The sequence below is a fragment of the Eptesicus fuscus genome, chromosome 20, assembly GCF_027574615.1.
Source record: "Eptesicus fuscus isolate TK198812 chromosome 20, DD_ASM_mEF_20220401, whole genome shotgun sequence".
In the NCBI taxonomy this organism is placed as follows: domain Eukaryota; kingdom Metazoa; phylum Chordata; class Mammalia; order Chiroptera; family Vespertilionidae; genus Eptesicus; species Eptesicus fuscus.
The window spans coordinates 11,660,608-11,672,428 of record NC_072492.1 but is presented as its reverse complement, the minus strand read 5'-3'; the positions used below and the strand labels follow the sequence as shown (position 1 = coordinate 11,672,428).

The 11,821-nt window shown below is 44.4% G+C and overlaps 1 protein-coding gene across 2 annotated transcripts in view; it reads left to right on the top strand.

The window, feature by feature from the left end:
- LOC103296985 (polyunsaturated fatty acid lipoxygenase ALOX12-like) overlaps positions 1-11,617 on the top strand; it is a 12,885-nt gene extending 1,268 nt beyond the window's left edge. The window contains exons 3-14 of one of the 2 annotated variants that reach the window (XM_054709630.1): positions 1,391-1,472; positions 1,578-1,700; positions 1,794-1,897; positions 2,154-2,314; positions 2,848-2,991; positions 3,629-3,838; positions 6,722-6,808; positions 7,039-7,208; positions 7,931-8,052; positions 10,855-10,955; positions 11,060-11,230; positions 11,358-11,617. In XM_054709630.1, coding sequence (XP_054565605.1) covers positions 1,391-1,472; positions 1,578-1,700; positions 1,794-1,897; positions 2,154-2,314; positions 2,848-2,991; positions 3,629-3,838; positions 6,722-6,808; positions 7,039-7,208; positions 7,931-8,052; positions 10,855-10,955; positions 11,060-11,230; positions 11,358-11,537 — 1,655 coding nt within the window. In that variant the 3' untranslated portion in view covers positions 11,538-11,617. Of the gene's footprint in view, positions 1-1,390; positions 1,473-1,577; positions 1,701-1,793; positions 1,898-2,153; positions 2,315-2,847; positions 2,992-3,628; positions 3,839-6,721; positions 6,817-7,038; positions 7,209-7,930; positions 8,053-10,854; positions 10,956-11,059; positions 11,231-11,357 lie in introns of both variants that reach the window. The other variant, XM_054709629.1, reaches the window with a different exon arrangement.
- The last annotated feature ends 204 nt before the right edge of the window (positions 11,618-11,821 follow it).

The window sequence follows — 11,821 nt, the reverse complement described above, 5'->3', positions numbered from 1 at the left end:
CATGGAAGACAACTGGGAGGGCAGGGAGCACACTGATGGGGTGCGGATGAATGAGGACAGCAAACAGAATCTGTCACCTTAGGAAATAAGTATGAGAGACAATTGAGGGACATGACAGGTAAGACTGGAAACCTGAACTAAAATGTCTTTGAGGCACAAGTCAGTATAGGTCCCGATGAGGCAGGATTAAGCCAGGTTACCAACTATAAACTATGTGAAGTCGAGGATAGGTGAGGTGAAGCCAGGTAAATGCAGCAACATGGATCCACTGCTTGGTTTGGCACACATAGAATACCTTATCCCAGGGAACAGGTGAGAGTGGAAGTAGGTTGAGGTCAGAGGACGTAAGTGTGCCTAACTTGAAATATGTCATTTTGGAGAACAGCTTAAGGTGTGGACAGGGAAGGACCAGGACAGGGGAAATTAACAAAGGAACATGGGATGGTGTAGGATAGGTGTGGACGGTGTGGACATTTCAGCTTATTAAGAATGAAGTTTATAGCTACTGTAATGAAGAACAGTGATAGAAAATTTTGAATTAATGGTTACAATAAGGTGTCAAAAAATTGGATTCTCCTCTTGGGACAAATATGAGATTGGAGATTGGTGAAATCAAGAAAATGGAGAGGGTGAAGATGAATGACTAGGGAATTAAGCAGGGGAGACAAAGCCAGAGAAAAAGGCAAAGGAGTATGTTGCCATACGGTTAAGAAATAGGAGATTGCGATCCCACTTCTAGGAACATATCCTAAAAAGCCCTAAACACCAATCAGAAAGGATATATGCACCTCTACATTCATTGCAGCATTATTTACAATGCCTAAGATCTGGAAACAGCTCAAGTGCCCATCACTAGATGAGTAGATAAAAAAGCTGTGGTATACTTACACAATGGAATAGTATGCAGCCATAAACAAGAAGGCTTTCTTACCCTTTGCAACAGCATGGATAGACCTGTTGCAAAGGGTAATAATGGGAGAAGAATATGCTGCGTGAAATAAGCCAGTCAGAGAAAGATAAGTATCACATGATCTCACTTATAAGTGGAATCTCATGAACACAATAAACTGATAAACAAAAAAGGTCCAGATGCATGGAGGCATGGAACAGACTGACATACTTAGAGGTGGGTGGTGGGGGGGTGATATGGGAAGAGCTTAACCAAAGAACTTATATACATACATGCATAACCAATGGATACAGCCAATAGTGTGGTGAAGACCTCAAGTCAGACAGGGGCTGGGAGGAGGACAGAAAGGACAGAATAATTGGAGGACATCTATAACACAGTCAACAATTTAAAAAAAAACCACAGGATATTGGAAGAAGCCAGGGCATAGCATGAGATAGGAGAAAGCATTTGAAGAGAATTGCTTTGTTGTCCCCACAGCCCGCCTGGCAGGAAACAATACCTTGGATGTGTTCCAGAAGCATCGAGAACAGGAACTGGAGGAAAGACAGCAAATCTACTGGTGACCACCCTATTAGAAGCCTCCCAGCTGTACCCCCCACTCCCTGACAACTTCCTCCATCACTGACTTCTATCCCCTCCATTAACCTTTGTCCCCATATCCTAGCTGGGCCACCTGGAAGGAAGGGTTACCCCTGACAATAGCTGCAGACAGTATAGATGATCTGCCTCCAAATATGAGATTCCATGAGCAGAAGAGGCTTCACTATGAATGGACAGTGATTACAGGGTGAGGAAATGGTCAGAGTGGAGTGGGGCTGGTGGATCCAGAAACAGGTGGGATTTGGTAAATTGATGGTTTCATCTTTGATATCTGTTCTAGGCTTATGGAGATGGTCCTCAAATATGTTTACACCCTCCCAAGTGCCTGGAAACGCCTGGAAGATTTTGATCAGATCTTCTGGGGACAAAAGACTGCCCTGGCTGGTCAGTTGTTTGCCCAGGTCCCATAACCCATTGATGACCCTATTAATGAGGTATGTGTCACATTGCATAGTCTCCAAACTTCCTGCCAAAAAAATAATTTGAGGGCTAGGGATCTCACAAAGGCCTCATGAATGAAAATATGGGCTGGGTATGGAGGAGTCATGTGACTTAATCCCTAGATTAAGTAGAGTCTGAAGGAGAGGAACATCAGGTTATGGTGAATATCCTCCTCCTAACCTCCACTCTGACCCCACAGAGAAGGTTCACCAGCGCTGGCAGGATGATGAGCTTTTTGGCTACCAGTTCCTCAATGGCACCAACCCCATGGTGCTGAGACGCTCCACCTCTCTGCCCTCCCGGCTGGTGCTGCCCTCAGGGATGGAGGAGCTTCGGGCCCAGTTGGAGAAAGAACTCCAGGTACAGCCCCCAGCCCCTGATTGTCTTCTCCTTGTCTCTGAGGTGGTGAAGGGGAGGAACCAAAGTTGAGTCTGGAAAGGGAGGCTGTGGTAACCCACTATCCCTGGGTATAGAGTCCTCTGCTGGAAAAACCTAGAGGTGAAAATGTAGGGAAAGCATCGAAGCTGGATTCTGCCAATAAGGCTGACCATTAGGAGATGGTGGGGAAAGGAGCTTGGGCAGCCTGACAAGGGGAGAGCTGGGCATACCTGTGTGACAGAATCAATGGGCATACTTAGACCTAAAACTGCCTCTGACCCAGACAAGCTGCATGTCTGTAGGGAAGCCCCTTTTCATGGGGTCTTAGTCCTCCCTGTAAAATAAGAGAACTTGAACTTGATGCTCTGGTGCTTCCTTCACTTCTGCCACTGGGATCTGGTACTGATAGGGGATAATGGCAAGAGAGTGAATGTCTTTACATTTCTTCCCCTTTGCCTTGGACCTGTGGAGGTATGCTTTCAACTCTAACCCCGGATTCATTCCTCTTTCCTTAGAATGGTTCCCTGTTTGAGGCTGACTTCATCCTACTGGATGGAATTCTACCCAATGTGATCCAAGGAGAGAAGCAGTACCTGGCTGCCCCCCTTGTCATGCTGAAGATGGAGCCCAGTGGGAAGCTGCTGCCCATGGTCATCCAGGTGAGGTGATAATGGGATCCTCCTCCCAACACTGCTCTGTGTTCACCCCAACCTCTTCCCAGGGACAAAGACAGCAGGCTCTAGTCACCCACGCCTGCCTCATTCAGGGACACCTGCCCTTGTATGCAATATCTCCTTTCCACCTTACAGCCTACTCACTACTCACCTGGAATTGCCTTTTTGAGTCAGAATGCTGTTCATTCTCACCATAAGACTACTTAATCTATTTTTTGACCTATGATTCCGTGGAATATCCCTTCTGTCTTAGACATCTTTTCTCCCTTGGTTGTAATGTGTTTTCACTCTTACTGTTCTCATCAATCAGTTCATAGGAACTGTCATTTATCTCACATGTCCAGCTTCTCCTTCCAATTCTACCACCCTAACTCACACCCTCATCAAGTTTCCCTCAGTCACACTGGACACCTCTTTCCAATTCCTCCTGCTTTGAACCTGAGCATCACGGCACTGACACGTCCCCACAGCGCTTGAGAGGATGGGTGGAAGGGCCTTCATTCCTCCGACTATATTATAATCCCTGGGAGACAATATCAGTCACCAGTGTTTCCCCAGAATAATAAGCATAGCTTCTAACATAGGAAGAAGCCAATGAATGCTTAGCTCCTCTTTGTTTCAGATCCAGCCTCCCAGCCCCAGCTGCCCCAGCCCACCACTGTTCCTGCCCTCAGATCCTCCACTTGCCTGGCTCCTGGCAAAGATGTGGGTCCGAAGTTCAGATTCCCAACTGCATGAGCTCCAGTACCACTTGATGAGCACACACCTGGTGGGTGAGGTCATCGCTGTGGCCACCATGAGGTGCCTCCCAGGACTGCACCCTGTCTTCAAGGTACATCCTCTACCCTCCTTGTCCCATCTCCCTCACATCCCAGAGGAAGGAAACAATGCAACTACTCTCTAGGATTTAAAAAGCATAAGCCACCTGTTTGGGACGAAGTTAAGAAAGCTTCTTCTAATTAAATTAGTGTCCTTGTTATTGTAATAAAAAAATATTTGTGATTTGTAAACAGACAAGGGGAAATTATTGTGTCAGGACCTTGCAACTTGTGGCTTTATTTCTAAAGTTTAAATTATCTTATTTTGAGATAATTATAGATTCTTATGCAGTTTGAAGAAATAATACAGAGAGATGCCAAGTTACTTAGCATATATTTAGCTCTTATTGTAAGGCAGCTCTGATATTCTCCAGCAGAGTCTGCTGTAGAGTAGGAATGTAATTTCATAAATAAAAAGTATTGCTCTGCTTCACAGACCTCTAGCATTTAACTGGCAAAACAAATGATACACATGAAAAATAACCAAGCAGCTGGTGAGAGGTCAATGGGAGGTGGGGAGAAGGTGACTTATATAATACTTTAAACAATAAAGAATTTAAATTTTAAAAAAATAAGAAGAACCAGAGAACAGAATCTGGATATAAAGTTGAAATCAAGACAGTCACATAAACACCACAGCTTAGGATTCATTAAGTAGAAGGTCAGAGGAATAAAAGCCCCGGAGGTTATTTAACCTGCCAATGAGAGGTGCATCACATGGTAGTTAGAGCAATGGAAAGGGAAATGCAAAGACCTTGTGATGAGAGGAAATAGTAGTTGCAGCATGCTGGGTGCATGATTGAAGAGAAAGCTAAGAGGTCTGAGCTTCTGCAACAACTAGGAGCCCACCCAGTCGATACAGTTGAGCTGATCCAGAAATACTGTAATTTTATAAAACAGTGAGCCTAGAATCTACTGCTAACCAGAAGGCAGCAAAAATAGCCATGTGCTTGCTTTAAAAACATTTTTGAAATCTTGATGACACTAGCAGCAGGAGCAAAAATGATACAAACTTATGAACCAGAACAATTGTCAGAAACAATACAGTCAGCAGAAGCCCATTTTGAAGTCAAAGATGATATGTTCGGTTTTAGGTACATGGAGTTGGAAGTGATGGCAAGATATGTGAGTGCATGCTGGGTAGAACATCTGAATTGTATTTCTTCCAGGAGTCCCAGCCTTCATCTCCAAACCTGTCCATTGGTAGCAGTGACCCCTTTGGGTCCTGGGGTAGCATAGACAAAATAGACCTTAACAGAATTCCTTGATGTTGGAGTTAACTGACCTTATGATGCTTTTGCATCACCATCTTCTATATATCTTGGTGATTGAACCAACTTTTACATTTCAAAACCCCCCTTTCACAGCCCCCTCTACACCTGTCTCCCCTCACCATACAACTTCATCCCACAGCAAACAACTGAGTTGTTATCAGGCCACCCAGGAGGGCTAGGCCGCCCCCTTCATAAAGGTTACCTGTGCAGGCTGTGCATTCACACTGCTGGTGTTTGGGTCCTGAATCCTGGCCTCAGTTCTTACCAGATGTGCGCTCAGGGTCCTCATCTCTAAATGGGGATAATAGGCGCTTCAGCATGGAGGTGATTAACAGAGTTACATAGGCCAAATGCGACAAAAAATAGTAGTTCTTGCTATTATGATTAGTTCTTTGTCTTCTGGTTTCTTCCCTCCTCATGTAGACTTGGGGTTTCCTATGACACTCAGCAGCTTTAATGGTCTTTCTGGGGTTTCAGACCAATGTGAGTTGCTTTGTTATGTTGGTACCAATTATGTCAGTTGGGTCCTTTCCTCTCTGCAGCATCACCAACTCACATAAACACCAATATTGCATGAATCCTCCATCTCAGGATGAAGACAAAATTGTCTAAGACAAAAGGAAATGCACATGAGGATCAGATGGCCTTTTTGAAGGGCAAAGGAAAAGCAGGAGAGAGCACCCTAACAGTGCCTAGTTGGAGGCGGGAGGAGATTTGACAATAGCCTCTCTGCTGTTAAAGAGGGTAGATCAAGAAGGTTCCTCTAATTTTGACTGAAAGTACACTACCCAATCCAACCCCAAAATTTTAAAAATGCAAGAATAAAATAACTAAAGGTTGGAGGAGCAACTTTTAAAATTAATAGAACGGCTAGTTTAAACTGTAAGGATGTGTATGATAGAAAAATTATTTTTAGCCGAAACCGGTTTGGCTCAGTGGATGGAGCATCAGCCTGTGGACTGAAGGGTCCCGAGTTTGATTCCGGTCAGGGGCATGTACCTTGGTTGCGGGCACATCCTCAGTGGGGGGTGTGCAGGAGGCAGCTGATAGATGTTTCTCTCTCATTGAAGTTTCTAACTATCTCTCTCCCTTCCTCTCTGTGAAAAATCAATAAAATACATTAAAAAAAGAAAATTTATTTTTAAAAATCCAAAGATAAAGGACTGATTCTCAAATGACACCTATACTCAAGGTGGGAATAATAATAATGATAACAGCTACTATTCAAGGACATCTGTGTGCTAGGCAATGTACTGAACACTCTCATATGTTATACACATAAGCATCACCACAGCACCTGTGATGAGACCCTATTGTCATCCCCTGTAAAGAGATAAAGAGATGGGTGTTTAGAGGGTTTATTATCTGGGTCAAGTATCAAAGTAAGCGGTGAAGTGTATATTAAAATCCAGGTCAGTCAGACTCCAAAGCTCAACTCACAGAGCAATGGGAGAATATGAGACTAAGAGGTCAGAGAGGGAGAAGACTATCCAGCAAAGGCACCAGCAGGTAGGAAAGCATCAAGAGAAGAGGGAGAGAAAGCCACCATGCTGAGTGCCGCTCACTAATAAAGAAGGATCCAAGCTTGTACATAAACCACCCCCTCCAACCTTCCCCATCCAGATCCTGATCCCACACACCCGCTACACCATGGACATCAACACCAGGGCACGGAGCCAACTCATCTCAGATGGAGGTGTGTTTGATAAGGTAAGGAGGTGGATTGTGGGCCACCTAATCACCCAAGTCTGCATGACCTCCTGTCACTTTCAGCATTCTGGGGTCACCTGTGTGACTGTCCTGACCCTTAAACCCAGGAGACTTGCCCCTTTATACCAATGTCATTGAATCAAAAAGGCCACATCTGACCACTTTATATAGTATGACATGTTCTCTAGTTCTGTTTGTCCCCTCAAGTCCTCTCATTTCTGTTGTCACAGGCATGGAGCACAGGCGGAGGGGGCCATGTGCAGGTGCTCCATCGGGCCATGGCTCAGCTGACCTACCGCTCCCTCTGTCCTCCTGATGATCTGGCTGACCGGGGCCTGCTGGGAATCCCAAGTGCCCTCTATGCCCATGATGCTTTACGGCTCTGGGAGATCATTGCTCGGTGGGTGAGAGTTGGAGAAATAAAAGGACATTGGGAACAGTGAGAATGGGGCTTTAACCTGAGGTCACCATGAGGCCAAAGGAATATGAAATAAGAAATTCCAGACAGGAGAAGCAAAGGACTCTATCGAGAAGAGAAAAGGAACAGAGAGTAAGATGAGACGGCTGAAATAGACAGTATAAGTAAGCAGAGTTGTGTGGGTGAGTAAACCTAAGGGATCTGGTGGAATCAGACACCTATACTAAAGTTAAAGAGGGTAGATCATTTGGTTGTGAAGAGTGACTATAAACCATGTGTTTGCAATGCTATTTTTTATATATTTATTTGTATTGATTTCAGAGAGGGAGAGGGAGAAAGTTATAGAATCATCAATGATGAGGGAGAATCATTGATTGGTTGCCACCTGCTGGCCTCTCCTCGGGATCTAGCCAGCAACCCAGACTCGTGCCCCAACTGGGAATTGAACTGTGACCTCCTGGTTCATAGGTCCACACTCAACCACTGAGGCACATTGGCCAGGCAAAATTCTTAAAACTAATGTCCCACATTTCCTTTCTAAACTAGCGTGTAGAAAGAGCTTCAGGATGTCCCAAAAGGAAAGTCTTATCAGATCTGTCCCCAGATACAGTGAGAATCAGCTGGATAGACACCACAGAAAAGGAGTAGCAGCCAGAGGCTAGAGCCTTCTTCTCTCAAGAAGCTCAGCTCCCTTCTCTGGGCAGGTACGTGGAGGGGATTGTCAACCTCTTCTACCACGGGGATGACGTCGTGAGAGGGGACCCTGAGCTGCAGGCCTGGTGTCGGGAGATCACTGAGGTGGGGCTGTGCCAGGCCCAGGACCGAGGTAAGATCCCTCCCTAGAGAAGGGAGCTCCTTAGACCCTCTGACCAGAGGCCCTTTTCAGCCTTGCCCTTCTAGGAACATGACCCCAACCCCTCATCAGCCCCTGTCCCTCCACACATGGAGCATCTTATTCCCGTTCCCACTTCCTAAGTCTTAGGACAATTCTAGAAACCCAAGAATTGTCCTCCCCCTCCTTTTCATAGAGGCCCCTAATCTGCCATAGGACTAATAAGGCCAGAACCATAGTCAGTATGGGATCTGCCCAGGCCCTGCCAGGCTCTCTTCTAAGTATTGTCTGTTTTCTTTATTAAGGATAGAAATGGGGAGCCCATGAAAGCGCACCCTAGCTTTCCCTCCATTTTTCTTCTTAATACTGTCCAGCACTTACACAGGATCCAGACATCCTACACACCTGCCAAGCGCAGGGCCATTTCTAGATGTAGTCTCAGTACTGTAGATATTTGACTTAAACCCAAACTCAGCGTCATGATCCTTGGGACTGAAGTTTCTTAGGAAAAAGTGTGCTCCTCACCAGTGAACTAACCACCTGTAGGTCCCCTACCCCGTTTTATATTGATAACGAAGAAATAGCCTTTCTTGAGCTCTTCCTAGATTCATATTCCTCTCTCTAGTACACATAGGCCAGAAGGGACTGCTTTGAAACATCCTTTAGCTCCTTCCCCCTTCAGTCTTCACACCAATACCTTGAATGCCTTACACTTCCCTCTGTGCAATAACTGTAGCCAACAGCTAAGATCTATTACTTATAACCAGACCCAGGGGATGCACACATCATAAACCACATGCCTGCCATGGATTGGAGTCCTATCTCAAAGTATCTGGGGCTGTACCTTCCCCATTCATCCAAGGACACCTCCAAAGCCCTTCATGACCAAAATCTCTGTAATATGTCTCAGTTCTGGCCATCAGGCTCCACCTGATCCAAAACACCCTTCTCATTCTCTCTTTCGTGCTTCTCCCCGTGAAATATCTTCATCAGAGCACTTGTAATACTTATTCGAATATGAGCTTTAACCTCTTGCACCCACACTGTGTCTCCGGCAACTTTCATGGTTCTCTTTGTGCCATCCTTCTCTCATCACCCTCATTGAAGGCAGTGTGTTAAGATTTTCTCTTCCCAGACCTATGCTTGAGAAAGCTATTTAATCTCATTGACTTTTAATATCCTTTCACTGAAATGAATGTATTTCTTGTCCCAATTGAAATAATGTGACCAAGTTGAAACGTGTAAAACAATCAATATAAAATTATTGTGATCCTATGCCCCACTCCGAAAAATTACCTCCCCAATATGGTCAGCAAGTGTAATATGTGAGCAGGTCCTTAAACACCCTGAGCAGCATCTCAACTGTAAATTGAGTGGATGGGACAGTGGATTTGATGGTGTTCCAGTTCCAAAATGAGTCCATGACTTCTCTTTTTTTCGGCATTATAGCCCAGATACCTGAAACTGCTTTCCGGAAATAGGAGAGCAACCTCGGTATTCTTAACTGCTTTGGGGGAGGTTAGAAATTTCATTAAAATAATATAAACCTAGAGAAAAGTTACCTTTAGTAAGGTGACATACCTGTATAATTAGCACAAAGTACAAAAAAAAACATTACTAGTTCCCCAGAAAGCCCCTGTGCTATTCCAGTCCTTGCCCATCCAAAGGTAACCACTTCATCCTGCACAGGTTAGTTTTACCTGTTTGAATTTTACACAAAAACATGCACTTGCTAATGTCTCCCAATTGTTTGAGATATACCCATGCTGCTGTGAAATGTAGCATGTAGTTTATTGTTCTCATGTATGTTATTCTATTTTGTGAATATGGTGGACTTTTTCCTTTCTCCCATTGATGGGCATATGGGTTGTTTCCATTTTGAGGCTATTAATGTCATTGCTGCTGTGAACAATGTGTGTACAGTTCTGTTGGGTGTGTATCTAGAAGTGAAATTGATGGTCATAGCATATGTGTATGTTCAGTTTTAGTGGTTTCTGACAGTTTTCCAATGTGCTTGTAAACATTTACTTACCCTCCAAAGAGTATGAGGTATAGTCAGTATCTTCTCAAATATTTGAAAAAATACTTTGGTCACATTGTGAATATGCTGTTTTCACATTTGAGTTTAAGTTGTATTCTCCCAGTGACTGGTAGAACCGAGGAACTTGTCCTAGGTTTGGTAGCCACATGGATATCCTCCTTTGTGTGGAGCCTGTTACTCCTTTGTACCATTTTATTTTGGGGTGTCTACCTCTCTCCTGTTGCTTTTAACCACTTTTTGAACACTGGATATTTGACCAACCAACCTCTCAGCCATGCCCACTCTCCACCTTATAAACATACCTACAATGGACTGAGGGGCTTTGCATGAATGGTCCCTTTATAAGGTAACTATTATCTCTATTTTCATTGTAAAAAAATATATATAGCAGCTCAGAGAAGCTAAGCAGTCAGTCCAAGGTAATGCAGGACTGGTCTCTTGACTAAATTATTAGCTATCCCCCTTTACATCTCATATCTCCTTTTCCTGCCTTACTTACATATTTATCACTATCTAACAAACTGTGTGTAATTTTACTTATTCTGTGTATTACCATTCTTCACTACTACAGTCTGTTTTGTCCACCAACATATTCCCACTGCCTATATAATATTTGGTACATAGTAGTTCATGATTTTTTAAATAAATGAATGAATGAACACACTAATTCTAACATAAAGACATGCCAAGCTATCAGCATTTATTTCCTTATCTCCTTTGGAACTGCAGTGTCTAAGATTTGTTCTTTTCTCTAGGTTTCCCTGTCTCCTTCCAGTCTCGAGCTCAGCTCTGCCATTTCCTTACCATGTGCATCTTCACATGCTCTGCCCAGCATGCAGCAGTCAACACGGGCCAGGTCTGGGTCTCTGAGAGAAAGCTTGGGGATACTTGAGGAACAGAGCTGGGGTCTAAGGTCCTGAATCAGAGTTTCTGAGTGACTCCAGATTCTTCTTCTTCCAGTTCGACTGGTATGCCTGGGTCCCTAATGCCCCAAGCTCAATGCAGATGCCCCCACCCACCACCAAGGAAGATGTCACAATGGACACAGTGATGGGCTCACTGCCTAATGTCTGGCAGACCAGTCTTCAAATGTTAGTCACATGGCTCGTTAGCCGGTCCCCGCTAGACATGGTGAGAAGGGACCTCTGGCACTCTGAGGGGACTGATGGCTGACAAGGAGACTTAAGGGTGAGGGACCGGAGTTTGGGTCCCTTTTTCTTAGAACTAGAAGATGACTGATCCTTTCTTTCTGCTTCAGGTACCACTGGGGCGTCACAAAGAAGAGTATTTCTCAGGTCCTGAGCCCAAGGCTGTTTTAAGGCAGTTTCAGGCTGATCTGGACAACCTGGAAAAGGAAATTGTGGCCCGGAATGAGCAGCTAGACTTTCCCTATGAATACCTGAAGCCCAGCCTCATAGAGAGCAGTGTCACTGTCTGAGCCCAAATTGTTCACCGTTCAAATACTTGAGGCCCCCACCATGCTTAACATTTCTCCCTGATATTTACTGTTTTCATGCATCTGAGCTGCTATGGTTCTATTTTCTCCTCTTGGGTTCCCTACCTAAATATCTCACCTGCATGAGGCACTGTCCTTACTTCCAGTTTCCTTAATAGAATGATCTTTAACTTGAAACCAACTCCCTTAGAGAAATCAAATAGCTACTCGTGTAATGTTTTCTTTCCTCTGGATATTTTGCCTTCTCCATTTGTCAATAAATCATT